This window comes from Poecilia reticulata, linkage group LG7, assembly GCF_000633615.1.
Source record: "Poecilia reticulata strain Guanapo linkage group LG7, Guppy_female_1.0+MT, whole genome shotgun sequence".
Lineage (NCBI taxonomy): Eukaryota > Metazoa > Chordata > Actinopteri > Cyprinodontiformes > Poeciliidae > Poecilia > Poecilia reticulata.
Window position 1 is genome coordinate 23,590,231 of NC_024337.1, and position 18,855 is coordinate 23,609,085.

General features: G+C 38.6%; 1 protein-coding gene across 5 annotated transcripts in view; it reads right to left on the minus strand.

Moving 5' to 3' along the window:
* The window catches only part of uckl1b (uridine-cytidine kinase 1-like 1b), a 22,881-nt gene extending 8,959 nt beyond the window's left edge, over positions 1 to 13,922 (minus strand). For 2 of the 5 annotated variants that reach the window (XM_008413912.2, XM_008413913.2), the window contains exons 1-5: positions 13,820 to 13,922; positions 7,733 to 7,926; positions 3,255 to 3,361; positions 2,064 to 2,234; positions 638 to 709 (exon numbers count right to left, since the gene is read on the minus strand). In XM_008413912.2, coding sequence (XP_008412134.1) covers positions 638 to 709; positions 2,064 to 2,234; positions 3,255 to 3,361; positions 7,733 to 7,926; positions 13,820 to 13,893 — 618 coding nt within the window. In that variant the 5' untranslated portion in view covers positions 13,894 to 13,922. Of the gene's footprint in view, positions 1 to 637; positions 710 to 2,063; positions 2,235 to 3,254; positions 3,362 to 7,732; positions 7,927 to 9,443; positions 9,754 to 10,230; positions 10,908 to 13,819 lie in introns of those variants that run through there. The other 3 variants (XM_008413914.2, XM_008413915.2, XM_008413916.2) reach the window with 2 other exon arrangements.
* Positions 13,923 to 18,855: the final 4,933 nt, after the last annotated feature.

An 18,855-nucleotide genomic window follows, 5' to 3' on the forward strand; every position in this document is an offset into this window, starting at 1 on the left:
TATATATAGTCAATAAATAAACCCATGTTTTTGGAATTTATATAAAATTGTGTGTAATTAACTAAAGCCTGGGTAAACATCTCTAAATGTCATGTGAGTTACAAATTGCAACAATGCAATCAAACTATAATAAGCTATTATTGCAGACAAGTTTGTGTTGTGACTCAAAATGTAACTTTGTTACATAAAATAATGTTTCATTTTTAATTATAAGAAAACAAACGTATCATGAACACACAGTCAAGCTTGCACTTGGCAAAGTTTGTTTAAATATTTTTATAAGTTACTTCAGTAAGAGACCCATATAAAATAACAGTTAAAGTATGGAAAATGTAAACACCTGCAACAATGAAAAGGAGAAAAAACAAGGAAACTTTTTGAATATCCATTCTAAATGAGACATTGAACAGCCAAAAACAAAATCTAGAAAATCAATCAAATTTATCTTTGTAATTCTCTGCTCATCTGTATCAGCCCACATGTGCATGCATATGAGGTTTCTGCATTTGTTTACTTTGCAAACAGAGAAAATGAATATATATGTGTAATTAAAAGACCTAGTGAGAAATGAGTGCACTAATGAAATACACTAAAGCAAGCTTTTTCAATTATTTGCAGATCAGTATTTATGCTGTACCTGCAGGAGGGCTTTATCTGCAAAAGACATGATTCCCTCAAAGATGATGACGCTAGCTCCATATACAGTTTTCTGTGGAAAAACAGACACAAAACATTCAGGTTAAATGCCCATAGAAAAAGTGATATAAAGACAGATCAGATTCATGAAGTGATATCTCAGTAAGTTTTAATAAATGCTGAAAAATAAGCACCGTGGCAAAAGTATTCCTACCCCTTTTACAATGTCATAGACAGTATGACAACTAATGCATTAAGTCTGATTGCTCTTCCTCTTCACTCTGACCAACTTAACTTTCCCTGCTTAAAAAAAAGCACGGCATAATGCTGCCACCACCATGTTTGATTACCATGGTACATTCAGGGCAATGTGCAGTGTTGTTTAATATTGAGTTTCCACTACATGTGTATGCAGGTTTTGGTCTCAGATCAGATCCGGGCCCACATGCCCAGAGATTATCAGAGTCCTCTCAGAGAGCTCCTAGCTTAGAGTGGCTGATGCTAAGTGATTGATGCAGCTGAAGCTGGGTGGCTAGTGACTGGTGGATACACAAAACAAAGTAAGACTAAAAAACAAACAATAATTTGTTTATAGAAATTAACCAATCATACACTCTAGACTGGATAAAGAAAAATGTGTCATGATGATGAAAACGAATTAATTGCCACACTGAATCAACATGTTTAATGGCAACTTATTTACATTCCCATCGTCATTGTGGTTTGTCACGGCTTCTCGCCATGCCGGTCATTTTACTAGGTCGTCTATCAAATAGAAGATATGGTATTTGCTCAGCTGTCAGCAATTTACTGGGATTGTTTGCTTGTATGAAGTTGTTTGATCAATACAAAATAGGGAAGTAAAGGACACATAACCAAACAGGACAGAGGAGCAACGCCTACGGCTTTATCAGTTTTATAGACAATATTTCTGCTTTCTGTTGATCTTTCTTTGCAGCTTAAGACACTTTTATACTCACTAAAAGTCCTCAACACTCCCAGCATTTCATGAGTATAGGAGCTCTCTAAAAGCCTATGGTGCTTTGGGATTAATTTTACCTTATTGAGGTGAAATTCTAAGACAAATCTTAGAATTCCATAAAATCCAGAAAAAAGATTTTTCTAAAATGTCATTAATAGGAGCTACTTTTACTTTTTGGAATTTTTTTGTCCAGCATTTTCTTTTTGCTCTGTTCTTGTGGCTTGTGGTAAACTGTATACAGGACTTTATGCAGTCCCGTATGCTACTGCTAAACAAAGGCCGGGTTTGTGGAGTGCATGCAAATACACACAAACTTTTCCAGGTTTTCATTTGTAAAATATGTAAGAACTTTAATAAAATCCCATTAAAACAGTTTTGTTTGCAACGTGACAAAATGTGAAAAAGCTAACACAAATCAGGCCAGGCTGCGCTAGGTCGTCCTTACCCACTCTTTCTGTCTCCCATGAGTTGTGAAGTCATACACGGGGATTTTCACACTTTTGCCCTGTTTGAGTTTGCGCAGGGTGTGTGTCAGCAAATCAAAGTCGAAGGCATCTGGGTGGTCAAAGTTATAATCATTCCTGGCTGCCAGCAGCTGCTCCTCAGGGGACAGGACCTGAGGACAGGCACATCGTTTCAGCACAGCATGACTTCTACTGTAAAAAATTAGCCTGTGTTGCTCTTGTTTAAGCAAGAAAGAACTGGAAACATTTTATAAAAAATAAAATAAAAAAATATATATCTGCAATGCACTATCACAATTATACACAGTCAAATACTGCCACATAATATACACATGCTTGTGTGAAAACACTCATCCCTTCAAGAGCAGTCGAAGTTGGGAACCTAAATTTAGTAAAACATCATGCGCCACTGTGACGTCTGTACCAGGTGCTGTCTCTGTATGTATGCGTGTGTGTGCGTGTGTGTGTGCCCTTAGGCTAGTGGTGCTTTGAAAAGCCCAGACCTGCTATTTGGCAGTTTCTGAACACTGACACCTTCTTAAGTGAGCTGATTACACACTTAATATGATAAACTGATGTTCCTCGCTCTGTGTGGGCTGTAAGCTACTCCACCAGAAAAAAAATGAAGTCACTAATGTACAAAGAAATCCCTGTTAGCGTAGCGAGAAAACAGGCTGAAAGCTGTAGCAGTGGGGTATGACCCCTGCAGAAAAGGATTACACAACAAGCGTGGGCGAACCTGTAGAGGGGTAAAAATGAAGTCTCTCATTTAACTGAACTTCACTGCACTCTTTTTCTATTCAGTCTGGCCTCCTTCTCCTCTGTCACTCCACTCCCCCCCCTCTCAGGATTCAAACTGAATTATATTTTGGTTTCTTTTTCTTCCACTATATTTCTGTCCTTCAGGCCAATGGGAGGATTTAGGGGAGCCTGATGTGAGTAGGCACCAACAATCTTTCAATGTAATGTTATGGTTTTATTTTCTTCAGTCTAAATGAACTTGCATTGATGAAAACTATACAAAAAATGTAGATGTGCGCGCGAGCACGCGCACACACACGCGCGCACACACACACACACACACACACACACACACACACACACACACACACACACACACACACACACACACACATCGGTTCATGTCAGACACGCTGCATCATTATAAGTACCTTATAAAAAGAGTCCATTGAGAGCAAAACAACCCATGGAACATCTAAAGCTTCAATGATTTTCCTGGCAACTGTGGTTTTTCCTGAAGCGCTGCCTCCACAAAGACCTGTCAGGATAAGTTGGAAAAAAAAGACATTACGATATGTATTTATAGAATAAATAAAAGACAAGAGCTGCACATATCGGCGCATGGAATATTGATATTACAAACTCATGTTCTTAACATAATCTTTATTAGCAATTACTCCAAGTGTCAGATTTTGCATGCTTAACATTTCCAGCCTGTTGGGTTTGGAGCCTCAATACAGCCAAACTGCCACAGATCACAGTGTGGTGAAAACTAAAGGTCACAGAAAGAGCTGAAAATATTCTAATGATAGAAAACAAACATAAGTGAGAGAAAAATGTTGATTAATTGCAAAACTTAAAAATATATATCACTACTTCATGACTTTCTAATATCATGCAGCCCAACTGTGATGTCATATAAACCAAGCATGAGCTTTACTTTCATCAGGTTATTGTTTTACATTATATTGAGAAATTATTGCCAGACACCGGTGGATGCCCCCATAAATATTACCATACCAGAACTAGCAATATCGAAGTTTTTTTTTTTTAATTAAAACTTTAAAGCTTTGGTAAGCAAAAAAAAAAAAAAAAATAGCAATGACAAATCTGCCAAATAAGGAAACTGAAAGTGCTTTAACTGTGATAGTACTATTTTCCAACATAAAAAGCCAAACAGTTTTATGATATTAATCTACCTCATAATATATAAAGCAATAGCAGACTCTGCAGCCGTGATGACGCTCTCAAATTATTTTAGGGATGATTATCAACCAGCAAGATGTCCAAATCTTGCTGACACTTAAGAGTGTGTGAGTAATCCAAACACTCAGTTGCACCTCTCAGGTTGTGAAGCATCGAGGCAGCAGCGCGTAGGAGTTTTTCTCACTTCCTGCCTTACTTTCACTGACATCCAGCTCTTTCTGGCCTGCGTTCTCTCACACCGTAGTAAACAATTCGGGTCAGAACCCAATGAAATCGGGTTCTGTTTGTATGCTCTGTGTACGTTTACATCAGCTGCTTTTTATGCAGCTGGGAAGAGATCAACAGTCTGGAAATACAGCTTTCACTCATCACGGGAATATAATATAATGAAAAGCAAATCAGTGTTAATTTCTGCAAAGTACAATTCTTACGTATGACTATTATGTCAAACTTGTCAAATCTAATTGAAAATGGAAAAAAATGTACATATATCTTTTATTAGATATCAAGGTAGGACAGTTTAGAAAAATGGTTAAGAGGTGAATTTTTCACTTTCTTTTTATTACTGAAATGAAATTCAAAACCTTTATGTAAACAGCACACTAAATATATGACCCAATAAGCCTCATTTATTTTTTTTTATTATCTGAAGCAAGTTAAATACGGTGGTTGTGACTCTGCTTTCGATTTCATTGGTTTTCCATCGAGATTGTGCAACGAACTTCTCTTTACAGTTTGAAGGGAAGCCGCTAAGTTGTTATAGTTATGTTGCTCCCTGCTGATAGTTATCAATAACAGATTTAGGCAACTTTAGAAAACCCCTGTTGTCAAAGCAAATTTCAGTAGATATATATTTTCTAGAGGTGTGCCGATCGATCGGTCACCGATCATAATCGGCCGATTTTCRTGAAAAAGTGAATGATCGGTGATTGGCGATCATTGGCTCTTGTTGCCGATACCGATCACCTGCATCTCATTTCGCAGCCTGCCTGTGCAGCTGGTCTCCTCTTTCCTTCACACTGCGCAAACACGCAGCAAGAAATCCTAAGCGATGTGGAACTATAACGCACTGAGTGAATGGGGAAGTTTGCGTGTTGGGGCAGAAAATTGAAGCACGTGGGGTGAAGCAGGTCAAAATGGATCAACACAACGAAGCTAATATGGCATACAAACAATGCCATACTTGACGGAGTTTGGCTACATAGAGGCTCACTGCAGTAAAAAAGACATATGGAGGATCAGATAGCAGGTAAAGCAGCGCACAGCTACAAACAATCACAGCATGACTGTCAGAAAGCTAAACAAATAACCCGCAAAATTATGATGAAGTCTTCGAGCTGTGGTGTAAGACACTGGTTCTGATCTCGCTGTTGAACCGCTGCTACGCCCTACAGGTAGTAATATTTCAGACGGAGCGCCGCTTCTGCTCCACCTGGTAGTGACTCTCACACCAAACCTCTGTTTAAAGCTGCAGCATCTAACCTAAAAAAATACATTTTACATACCTATTAAAACTTTCGCTGTCCTAACATGAGACAGATAATCTCTGAAAAAATAATCGATCTCCTCCCTGTTCTGCATAATTACTCCGCTCAGTCAGAAACAGCCACTCAGAACTAGCAGTAATCAGCTAGCCGCCATGCTATCAGGAAGTTTTCATTCAGTAACTCTGGATTGTTTATTGTAATGGAACCTGTATTTGCCTTTGAATGTTAAGTTTTATACTTGAATTTTTTTGGCAATGTTGAGAAGTTTTATTTTGGCTCTTTGCATTTTTTAGCCTCTTCAGAGCCTTCATATGTTATCAGTCTGTTAAAGATAGTATTACCAATAGCAGTACAATTTGCAGAATACCTGCTTTGTTTAGTTTTCTTCTTGGAAAAAGTTATTAAAAACAAGTTTTTGTCTAAATCAGCGGTTCTCAACGTGGGCGGTACCGCCCCCCAGGGGGCGTTCAAAGGACGGCAGGGGGCGCTGGCGGACATTTTTACAAAAGGGGGGCGCTGGGATGCCTTTGGGGGGCGTTTGGTCAAAGGTAAACTTTACACCTTAAATCCACAACCATACCAGTTTAGACTTTGAGCAACTTGGTAAAACTGTATTGTGTAACATTAAATCATGCTTGGCTGCAGCTGTATCGATGGCAGCTCTTCTTCTATTCAGTGTTTATAGCTTCATGGCGCAGCTCCGCATCAGTTCAGCGTTACACCGGCTGATGTCAGGGTGAAGGTGCGACGCTCACTCGCTCCCGTTGTTTTAAAAGGTTTATGTCGGTCTGCCTTTTCCCCATCGATACGCTTCCCAACCGCCCTGCACCTTAGGGAGTAAAAAAAAAACAAACAAAAAAAAAACCGCCGTGCACATTGCGCAAAATTCTGAAACATGAGAAGCGGGCAAAACGGAGCGACAAACTAGATGTGAATTATGGCATAAAAACAGAGAATCCGACGATGAACAGTGAAAAATCAACACATGATGTGAAAAACATGGCGATTAGGAGGCGCAGCAGGTGATGAGTGAAAATTATTGGTGGTCAATAAACGATAAAATAAATGTAGCAACAGGAAAGAAACTAAAGTGGACATAGCAATAAACCAAGAGAGGATAAAACTAATCAAATGAAACTAAATGGAAATGAATGAAGAACAAAATGCAATAATAAACTAAGAAACTAAAGTAGGCTAAATACGGAGGAATAAACTGGTATGGCAAGTCCTTTTGAGCAATAATTAATACAGAGGACTGTATGGCAAGAATAAACAGACACTATTTCAGATAAAAGGTAAAATAATATTGTTGAAGTGCCATGGGTAGGGGCGCAACTACACATTATTCAGGTGGATGCAAAATCATAAATCGGCGCCCCCCCACGAAGGAGCGTAGAAACATACGCTCGCCTCCCTCCCCCCATTCCCCCTCCTCCAGACGCCGATACGTTTAGGGCAAAACTCGCTACATTTACCCCATTATGTGCAAGAGGTGAAGGAGCCTAAGGGGCGCTGAAGTGTACGGGAAAACATAATCGGTGCGCCGATTCAAAACATCTACAATAATGATAGTAACATTAATAATAAAATAATTGTCAGTGCAAAGTAGCCTACAAATGTTTTGGTGGGGGGCGGTGAGGGACCTGGATAAAGGCTAGGGGGGCGCTGGCCCGAAAAAGGTTAAGAAACACTGGTCTAAATTAAGGTGAATTCGTGGTTCCTTTTTCCACATTATGTAACCGGTAGTGTTTATGATAAAAAAAATAATAATAATAATTATGTGATCGGTATCGGTGATCGGCCCTCATGGGTGATCAGTATTGGTATCGGCAGGAAAAAACCTGATTGGCACATCTCTAAAATTTTCCTATAAGCAGGAGTTAGTAATGGAAAACACAACAACGTTTTGATCTACGTGCCACAAACACGCAACAAGTCAGATTCAGGATGGAATTTTTTCAGTCGGTTCATGAGCAAGGCTGAATTCCTAATCAGACTGGTTGTTGAAATGCATCATGGGACTTCAGGTTTTGTCACAAAGTAAGAGCAAGGAAACACCTCAGTCAGAACGCAAATGATTAAATTTACTTTTTAAAACACTTGGACCACGGAGAACAGTGCTTTTCCCAAAATATATACTGTGCTACGCTGCTATGAGAAAGTAATCTTAATAAAACAAATATGTACATAAACTGTACGTCTCTGCAGTTTCCTACCGATGACGAAGGCCTCTTTGGACTGTGCTCCATGCTCGTTGTACCATGGTGGGCGGCCGGCTGTGTAGATGGTTCGTTTGGAGGTGCGCAACAGCGGAGGCTCGGATTTACACTGGCTGGTGGTCCGTTTCCTGGGAGAAAGACCCAAGATGACAGAGGGCAGCAGCCGGTCCAGCGATCCCTCACCGCCTCCACTTTAAATAAGCAAACACAAAAGAGATCCCAGCGTAAGTATTTTAGAGCATTAAAAGAAAACACATGACATAATGAAAATGATCCAGTTAAATCACAGTGAACATACTGTACCAGCGATGACCTACTGTATCCCCAGTCATTGGTTAATGTTTATTTTTTTTACATCTTCAGCAAGTGAACTTTGTACACCATTGTGGAAAAGGCAGCAGGTAAAAAGGGAGTTTTTACGGCTGATTTGGGATAAAAGCTTAACAGATAAAGAAGTTCATATACAACTTTCGGTCCTGGAGATAAAAATGAGTTAACAAAAGACTTAAAATTTGTCTACAGCTATTGCTGAAAAAAATAAGACAGCCAAATATCCCTTTAGATGGAAGCAGAGACCTGTGTGTATAAATCAGCTCAGACAATTCAATCAAATGGATCCAACTGTTCAATCAGAGCACAGACACAAAGACTTTAAAATGTATTCATTGCCCTTGGACTTTTCAGACTTAATCACAAGCTTTGCTGTGTTTTATTGGGATTTTATGCGAAAGAGCAGCACTAAGTGGAGCAGGCTAATTGGGTGACATTTAGTAAAACCAACGGTTGGAATTACATAATTCTGCAAAATAGCTCAAACTCAATTGTATTGGACAGAAAATATTTAACCCAGTCAAGTAGCCATATTTCTGGACTTTGACTAGTCCAGACCATTCAAAACCAAGAATATGCTTGGATCTAAATCATTCTAGAGTGGATTTGGCTGAACCTCCACCCAAGACTTTACAGTCTCTCACTGGTTAGACTTCTGTGCATTTAGCTCCATCCATTGACTGACAGCATCATGCTATGGGAAGGCTCTTTAAAACAAAAAACCCTGATCATTGATCGACAGCCACAGAGGAGGAAAATCTATAACCTCTCCCTGCAGTGAGCTTTACTAATAACTGCTGAGTCATGCAGTCAGTTGTCCAACTGAACAAAATGCATCGTCCCAGTAATGAAGAAGGTAAACAAATTGCAACAAGCTGATTCAAATTAGACACAAGGTTCTCACTGGACAAAGGCACAAAGTGAATTTGCATGAACTACTCAAAGCAAACACAATGGACATTCATGTCTTTTTGCAAGACAGAGAAGCAGAGAAGCAAGGGCCCTGTGACTCATTACCAAAATAAGTTGAAGAGTTGAAACGTCAAAAGTGGAAATACAGCTGCTTCACTTTGCAGAACAAAAGCAATGCAGCAGCTAATTATAGAAGAATAGAAGTGTTTCTTCAGCTTTAACAGAAGTACTGTCTGCTACAGATCAATTTAGCCATACAACTGGAAAAAAACAAACATATTGTCAAATCTAGCAGAATATTAAGTAATCAAATCCTAGGAGAGCGCAAAACAGTACAAGTAAATTTTCTGATTACTTTTAATTTCATGTTTATTTAAGTTTTTTTTTTTGCAAAAGAAAAAAAAAGAACTACATTTTGACAAATAAAGCCAAATCTGACCTGTCCCCAGTTTTTAGCAACACTTACTGTAGTATGCGAGACATCCACACCTCACCCAGACAGGACTGTAAAGAGCCAGAGGCCATAACCACAAACTATAAGAAAGGAATTCAAAGACGTCTGCTGTCATCCAGTCAACTCTCTGCCTCTAAAATCTTAACTCAGATCACATAGTTCCTCAGGTAGAGTGAGGAGGCGGTCGGGAAGCAAACGAGAAACTGGCAAAGATTTATCTTATCTCATCAGTCACCTGGTTGAAGCCAAGGAGTGTACTCAGACAACAGACAGAGCTACGCATGAGACGCGGCTCGCTCAAACTGGGTTATCAGTTAAAGCCAAACCACGGTGCCATAATAGATTAGCCTGGCTGATGGTGCTGAATCATGTTCTTGCTCATTGCTTCAAAATGCAAAGTGCACACCATGAATGCAGCTTTGAGAGGAGTGGGGGTGGGGGAGGCCAAAAGGTCAGATTGCAGGTAAACAAGAAAACCTTTCGGAGTGCACATGTGAAAAAAAGGTAGCAATTTTAAAATATCCATAGCATAAAAATACCAAACATAAAGTGACATTTAATGATTTTAAAAAACAAGCTAGAGCCTTTCTTGCCTCAATTTGTATAACAGAGTTAATTTGTAAGACAATACAGTCGCATGATTCCCCGGAGATCTTCTCAGTATATAAACAATAACAAGTTGATTCAAAAGATAGCTCAAGACGACATTCTTCCACAATCGGAGAGGAAAAAAAGGCTCCTTTAGAACCTGAAAATAAGATGTCAACATTGCAAATATATGAATAAATAAGACACTTACCTGCCATCAGATCTTAGAGTCCAACAGCCAGATATTCTAGCTCCTGAGTAAGCTGGTATAGTGTTCATGACGGGAGAAACTATTTCGGATTTGCTTGTGTTTTAGTTCAACACTTCTGCCAACAGGTAATAGTTTTAATACATCGGAGCACAGTAACACGTTCAACCACGCCCCTTGTTGCAAAACATCCAGAGACACTAAGGAGTTGGAGGCATGAGGGGGTATTAACTTGGGTGAGAAACGAAACTTAAAGCATCTGTTTAGGTTTCAGATTCTCCTTCCTTTGGACAGAGGAAGAGTCCACAGCTTGGTTGTTGGAGAAAACGACAGAGTGAAACTGCAGCACAGCTTTTCCCTCCTCTTTCTCTGCTCCTCCCCTTTGGCTGTTCAGCCAGCAAATCTAAGAGGATCACCTACCCTTTTCCAGATTATGTTCATTAGTTTGTATTAATAGCATCAGGTTAGAGCCATACCTCCCTAGCACTGGCACAAACACACGTGTCTCATAAACAGTTTGGACAGTCGGTGACGCAAAACGTGGCTGGAGGGGGGGGACAGCGCGACCGGAGAAAAGCGACACCGACAAGGAAACTTTTAAAGAGGGAATAGACAAGCAGGTAGCTGCTGTTGTCCTCTGATGTTGACTGGATTCAAAGAGGAGACGCCTCGGACTGAGCTGAAGAGGTGACAAGAGGGAGAAAAAGAGGGAAGGGAGGGAGATGATGGAGGAGGAGGGCGGGGAGGACGTGATGTGCTTGTACCCTGCAGAGACTCACTACGTCTCTGCCTTACTCAGAGACTGGAGATGTCAGCACCACTGAAAACAAACACCCCCCCCCCCACCACACACACGCAGAGAGCTGTGTCTCCTCCCAGGCTTCACTCCCACTGAGGACGGAGGGAATAAACAGCATGATGAAACCCAACACTCCTGCTCAATCAGCTGAAAGTCTGAAGGACGGCCGTTGGCAATGTGCAAGTCGCGCCCTTACACTCCTCCTGGGCCAGGCAAAGCAAATATTAAGTCTTTATTTATATACTTATTGAAAATCGATGCAATTAAGAACAAAAAAAATTACTAAAGAAATAAAGAAGCAAACAGATTTACTTTAAACCAACATGTCAAACCCCTACGGGGGTATTCTGACTGTACTACACACATCCAGCTTCTGTTTTCTTCCTTGATCAAACTACAATGGAATTCCTCTGATCGTAATCACAGTTATGGAGCCGTGGCCAGAGCTTTAAAGTGCAGGCTGAAGACAGCTGCAGCACAAGAAAGCCACACTGAAACAAGAAGCTCCAGTTAGTTGCTATGCCAAACATTCAACCAACTCTCTATGGATACAAAGACGCAAAGCCAAGTCCAACACAGCAGAGGCAGCTTGGGAAAAAATATGAATCTCTACTGAAGGCATGATTCAGATCGAGTCTGAAATGAAATGCATTCTGTTGTTATTCTGTTTAGGTATGAGTCAGACACATTTTTACACAACAAGAATAGGCTGTTTATCTAGAAAAACAAGGTTGCTAATGAACTACCAGGCACGGGAGAGAACAAAACTCATCTAAAACCAATCACTGAGACTTACAAATTTTGTATAAAAACTTTAACAAAGGCATTTTGAATATTTTTTCTTATGCCATATTATTTTGTAAGTGAAAAAGTGTAATCGCAAAATAAATGTCCCTACAGTGCCTTGCAAAAGTAATAATACTCCACTTACAGCCTCCAACTTCAATGCACTTTATTGGTGTTTTTGTGACAGACCAACAAGATGTGTGCAATACAGACTTAAAGTTTTAGCATATTTTGTGGTACTATTGCGATAAAAGTGACAAAAACTATTTGTTACTTTTGTTTTAGGTAATTGTGCAACATTGCATAACACAGCAACTGCAGCCCCACACACACAAATACAGGTCTTGAAAAGCAGCCACATATAGTACGACTAAACTTCACACAGTAACTGTAATAATCATATTTTCAAATTCAAAGATAAATCTACATCCTTCTCCCAGTAGGACATTTCTCACAATAAATGATAAAGAATTTGCTAAATATCCATCACTAAAACCAACATGTTTAATATTTTTTTACAAGTAAAAACATTAAAAGTGCATCAAGAATAGATATTAGGCTCTCTTAAGTCAGTGCCAACTTTTACTTAGGACTAAGTCTCTATCCGCTTTGGTAGAGAGCGACATTAATTCCCATTCTTTTTTTTTTTTTAAAACAGTTTTACCTTATTCATATTCAATTTTGTCCCAGTTTTAAGTTTTCCTTCAATAATCGCCTGTTTTTAGCAACATTCATCTTTCCTTTAACTCTAACACCACAATCCCTACTTAAGACAACTTAATATGACGCTACCACTACAATGTTTTATGGTAGGCATGGTGTGTTCAGCATTATGTATAATGTTCTCTAACAAACCTCTGAGACTTTCAAAAAAAAGCTGCAGTGCTTAGATGAATTTTTTAATTGTTCACAAATTAGGTGATTTCTGAAGGTCACTAATTGCATTGGATGTAATTTAGCAATATCAAAGTTAATGGGGTTGAATGCAAATGTACAACACACATTTCTGATTTTTATTTATAAAATTCTACACACAATTATCTGCCACTTTGCATTGGCTCACTTTTAAATTTCCAGATAAAATATATTAAGTTGGTACTAATATGTATGAAAGGTGATGAATATGTCTACATTTTTCATTCAAAATTAGTAATGAACAATAAAATATTTCACACTTAAGCATTAGAATTTAGATTTTTGTGGAGTCGAAAATCATTCAGTCCTTGCCCTTTTTCAACTATACATAGTAAACAAGTCATTTCCATGTTCGATCCCCTTTTGAGGGCGTTTTTAATATCTGTGATTGTAGGTAAGTGAACAGGAACAGGGACGCATGGTACTGTGCTATTGCAGTGGACTGATCAGCAACGCCCTCTGGTGGTACTTCATGGGATCAACCGTCATGCTGGTGTGATGCAGAGACAATTTTTTCACGACATAGCACGTGTACCTTAAATTACACTATTGGGCTATTAAAATGTGAATTTCTTCCATTCCGTAACCATGAACCCAGGGCAAATATAATAAATTTGTCCGGAATATTAAAGAGATTAATATGTATCGCCATACAAAACCTAAATTAAAGTGGACTGTGGTCAGTGCCTTACCGTAATTTATGCCTCTCGGTTATACGTGTTAAAGTTTTAGAGCATGTATAGCTTAATATTGTTAGCTCATCGGATGTTTCAAAATATAAAGCTATATCAGGGGGCCACTTAGTGTACAATGGGACACGGTGGACGTTCCGACGGGTTACTGTATATGAAATTTGTATCTACCTAAAATTCTACCTAGAATCTAGCAGCTATTATAAGTGTCAGTTTAATGAAAAGAACAGTGAGTGATAGCATCAGTGAAGATGCTTAACTATTGCTGAAACAAAAAAACAAAACAAAAAAAAAAATATATATATATATATATATATATAAATATATATAACAATCTATAAAAATGCAAAAATAATCCAAAGTTTCAAACGGCAAACACCCCACCCTGAAAGCGGAGTACCTGTTGGAAACAGAGCAAGTTTTCTCCTCGTTGTCCATCTTAGCAAGCCTTCCTTCCACGCTAACGGCAGACATTGCTTTTCTCTGTTGACAATCAGGTGTTCGGTCCGCGCTGAGGCATCATGGGATATGTAGGCGTTCCGTTATTCAGTCTTCGAACGCTGTGCAGCGTTGGCTCTTTGAAAGACTTCAAGCCCTACAATGCAATTGCAAATTTTTTTTCTTCTGTTTTACAGTAAAAAGCATGTACCGTTGAGTAAGCTATGACATCACACGGGGCCTTTCCCGAAGCTTAGTGAAGTTTAACAGCGCAGAGTAGATCCTAAATCTGATTATTTTTGATTATTACTAAAAAAAAAAAAAAGAAATGTATATTATATATATATATAAATAATTTTTTTAAAATTTCTGAATGTGTTATTGTAACAATCGTTTGTCTTACAGAAACGGGCTGCACAGTGGTGCAGTTGGTAGAGCTGTTGCCTTGCAGCAAGAAGGCTCTAGGTTCGATTCCCGGCCCCGGTCCTTCTGCATGGAGCTTGCATGTTCTCCTGTGCATGCGTGGGTTCTCTCCGGGTACTCCGGCTCCCTCACACAGTCCAAAAACATGACTGTCAGGTTAATTGGCCTCTCCAAATTGCCCCTAGGTGTTAGTGTGTGTGTGTGTGGTTGTTTGTCCTGTGTGTCTCTGTGTTGCCCTGCGACAGACTGGCGACCTGTCCAGGGTGACCCCGCCTCTCGCCTGGAACGTTAGCTGGAGATGGGTACCAGCAACGCTCCCAACCCCACCAAGGGACAAGGGACAATTTGATGACGAATACCGCTGCGGCTGCATGTGGGAAATCCTTCCAATTCTTAATAATTGTTATCAATGAATATCAACACTTTTAAATCATCTATTCTACCTGGCTTTCAACTCCAACGGGATCTAGTTTTAAATTGTATGTTTGTTTTTAAACTGTAAGAGTTGTTTTTTTTTTTTATTGTTATGTTGTGTTTTAATGCACAGCACTTCGTGTCAGCTGTGGTTGTTTTAAAGTGCTTTATAAATAAAGTTTGTATGGTATGGTATGGTATCGTTAAGCGTTTCATGCTTGAAAAGCTCAGTAACTGTCATAACACTTACATAACAAGACCCCAGAAAACTATCATAATGTGTGTGTCATTTCAGAATTTAATGTCACAATGCGATAGAAAACATGTACACTGTTGACATTATTCTATGGTGTGTCAAAAATGAAGTATCTGAATGGGTATTTCATTTTACATAGTAAATAGGCAGATGGACTGATGTCTCATATGCTGCAATGTGGTGAAGAGAAGGAATGAGGCTGGTTAGTCTACATTCTGACCCTCATCTCTTTTCATAAGATATGAATCATGACTTAAAGAACCTGCTCTTGGTTATCAACAGCTGAATTAAAAAAAAAAAAAAGAAGTAATTTGAGGTTATTTATGCATCTGATAAGGATCCCTCCTGGACATCTCTTTTGGTGGATTTAAAAACAGGACAAAGAAACTCGCAAAGGCACTAACAGAGAAATTAGTTTCTTTGCTTAAGGTAGCAATAACAAGAATAAATTCTTTCTGACACTTAATATCTAATAAGAACCCAAGTAGAGAAGTCTTGGGAAACCTTTATAGGTTCCCCCAACAGTAACATTTATCAGTATAGTAACCACAAGTTTTTGACAGTGACACATTATTTGTCATACAATGTAGAAGAAACAAAATGTTCATGTTGTTCTTGAAAATGTGTCAAGAACAAGCTGCAGAAATATAATGGTGTCACACCATGTTTTTTCAGCCTTGTGAAAAAACTAATTTCTTGTTTAGGGTATGAATAGTCCTCTCTAAAACTCTTTTATAGAGTACAAACCTTTACCAGTTGTAGTGAAGTTATTGTGAAGGATTGTATATAATGTGAATAACATTTAAAATAACACTGGTAAAGACCTTACATATGTACGACACTGATTTAGTCATCAAACTTTATTAATTAATTAAGGGATACTAATGCACAGGTAATACAACAAGTTCTGGGAGAAAAAGTGTAACAGTTCAGACACAAAGGAGGAACTGATTCCTCCAGTGTTAAGTACTATACAGCTTAATTTCAGATATGGAAATCTTAATTACATCATCAGTCTCATTTTATCTGTTACCCAAGTATCATAAACAGTTACGAGCCGTTGTGCAGCTCTCAAATATTTCATTACAATGGCCGGCACCAGAGACGGATGCCAGTTCCTGCTTTTCAAGTAGGTAGCATACAAAACGAACCAGGGTAAAATTCATAGGCTAAGAGGATTTCTAAGGATTAACCTTGGTTTTGGAAATAACATTGCTGACAAAGGGAAGACACTTGAGCCTCCTGTTTCCCTGGGTACAAAAGTCACACCACACAGTCCAGGTCACTAGAAAGCTCCAACAACACTCCTATTTTCAAGCCTATTTTATGTTATAGTAAGTGCACTAAATACAGAAACAAACACACATACATATGCCTTGTTGCCCCCATATCTATATGTAATAATAATAATAAAGGACTCTCTCAACAGGGTTGCCTTTGTGTACTTAAAAAAAAGCTGAAATCATGTGCATCATCAAAATGGACAAAATAACAGTGTATGCCAACAAGCTTGGTTCTTTGTGGTCTGCGATTATTTTTCCAACATTGTGTAAAATTCATATAATGTAAAAAGCATTTTAAAGCAATTAAAGAAAATTTGGGGGCATGGACCGGGGAGAGGGTGGAAAAAAAGCCACACATTTCTAAGAAGACACATCAATATCAAAAAATTAGCAAGCCAACAAAATCAGCTAAATATGGTATATTGCTGTAAGTTTTAAACAAGTTGCAGTTTATTCACACTGCAGGATAGATGTGTTTTCCAAGTAATAGGAAGACAGATAGTAAAGGGTGCTATAAAATATAAAATATCCACTCTTATAAGCAGTGCTAAACTATCATATTGCAACACCAAAAGCTTGTCGGGTAAACACAGTCGACGCAATGTTGTATGAGACGAGAAACAAGCAGCTGACGAACTGATTCTGTGCCACAGCATCACACTCAACAGAGAGTGTCACCGTTCTCCGACATCCACTCGTTACAAAGGTGCTAACCGTTTAATACAAACACACACACACACACGCACACTCCCACACACACACACATTCGCGCACACCCATACACGCAAGGTCTGGACAACTCGTGTTAAAAACTCGTCCATGGACCGATCAGTGCTTCTCTAACTTCTGCTCTTTTGTCAACTACGCCTAAATAGCAGATAAAGGCCCATTCCACCATAAAAACATATTCATCGCCATCTTAATACACTCCACTGTCTGATTAGTTCAGGAGGAATTCAAGTTGAATTTTTGCTGTACATTATAAAACAGCACGGGGATGAAACCACTTGAACACACCCATAACCTATTAAACTCTATATTCCTAGGGTATGTTCAGCTGACATCAGTGCTTGGATTTAATAACTTTGACATTTTGCTCCAAAATTCAGACAACTTGCCAGAAGGAGAGTCATGGCTGGATGGATCTGTAGACTTTAGGCGCGTTGTATCAGGTCTTTAAGGTAAAGTGGCAAGTAAAGCACCCTTATTATCCCTCACATCACAATATATCCAAAACTAGCAGACTGGCTATCTAGGTAATACACACAAGAAAATCTAAAATAGATTTGTGATCTTTTTTGTTTCTTTTTCTTTTTTTCAAAAGTGAACGTCATTATTTTATACACAAACAGCACAAATAAACCAAGAAATATGTTGTTTACATTTGCTGAAAAGTTTAACATAACTGTGGATTCAAGTATCTACTTTGACTTTTTAGCATGTTAAAGTGAATATATTCTCTCATCTTAAGTAATCAAGTAATCTAACTTGTTATTGTTTTATAACAAATCTGAAGTTAAAATGTTGAGGAACTCTGAACTTTGTTAAGACCAGTTATGGCTTTCTGGAATACAGTACCTTGCAAAATCATTCATACCCCTTGAGTCTTGTCAAATGTTTGTCATGTTAAAAGCACAAATTTCAATGTGTTTTAATGGGACTGTATGTGATAAACCAACACAAAGTAGTGCTTAGTTGTAAAAACAAGAAACATCATCAATTATTTTTATCTATTTTAAATTGTAAAAAAAAAAAAAAAATCTAAAAAGCATGGAGTGTGCTCAGCATCTTAAATTTTAATGCATCTAAATAAAATTTAATGCAACCAAGAGACTTTAGTTCTAGTAGATTTTACTACTAGTAGTAACATCTCAGTATAAACCCAGCTGTTCCCCATAGGCCGTAGTGGATTGTTGGAAAACACTGATGAACAAACAGCCTCATGCAGACCAAAGAGCCCCATCAGGCAGGTCTGGGATGAAATTGTAGAAAAGCTTAAAGCAGGGATAGAATATAAAAATAGCATCCTGAGCTGAGTTATTTGAGAACTTTACAAATCTGGCCTTTATGGAAAAGCAGAAATAAGATGATGATTAGCAGATTGACACAAGCCATGCAGGGGACAGCAAACGTGTGAAAAGTGCCACCCTGGTCAAATGAGACCAAAGCTGACCATTGTCCTAAGTGTAAAACACTGTACAGGTGGATCTACAGAGTAACACAGATGTGTATTATTAGTAAAAATACACTATGATTAATTGCTACTTCATGTTAGTTAACCACAATGAAACAAAACAAAGCATGGTGGAGTTTGTGGTTGCAATGAAACAAAATGTTAAAAGGATTGAAGGGTATGAACACTTTTGCTTGGCTCTGTAAGCAATAATTACACAGTCCTGTTTTATAGTTCAGAGTTAACTGTTTCCTTTCCGATCAGAGCAACATTTTCCTACTCCTGTTAAAGAGACGACCTGCAGGCTAGACCGAATAGTCCTAGAGTGCAAAAACGACAAGAGGAGAGCAAGAAGGGTAGAGGGTTAAAGTGCAAGGCAACAACTTTTAGCTAATTCATTCAAATACATCACTTTCTGAGAATGTTAATTTACATCTTTTGCCTATGTA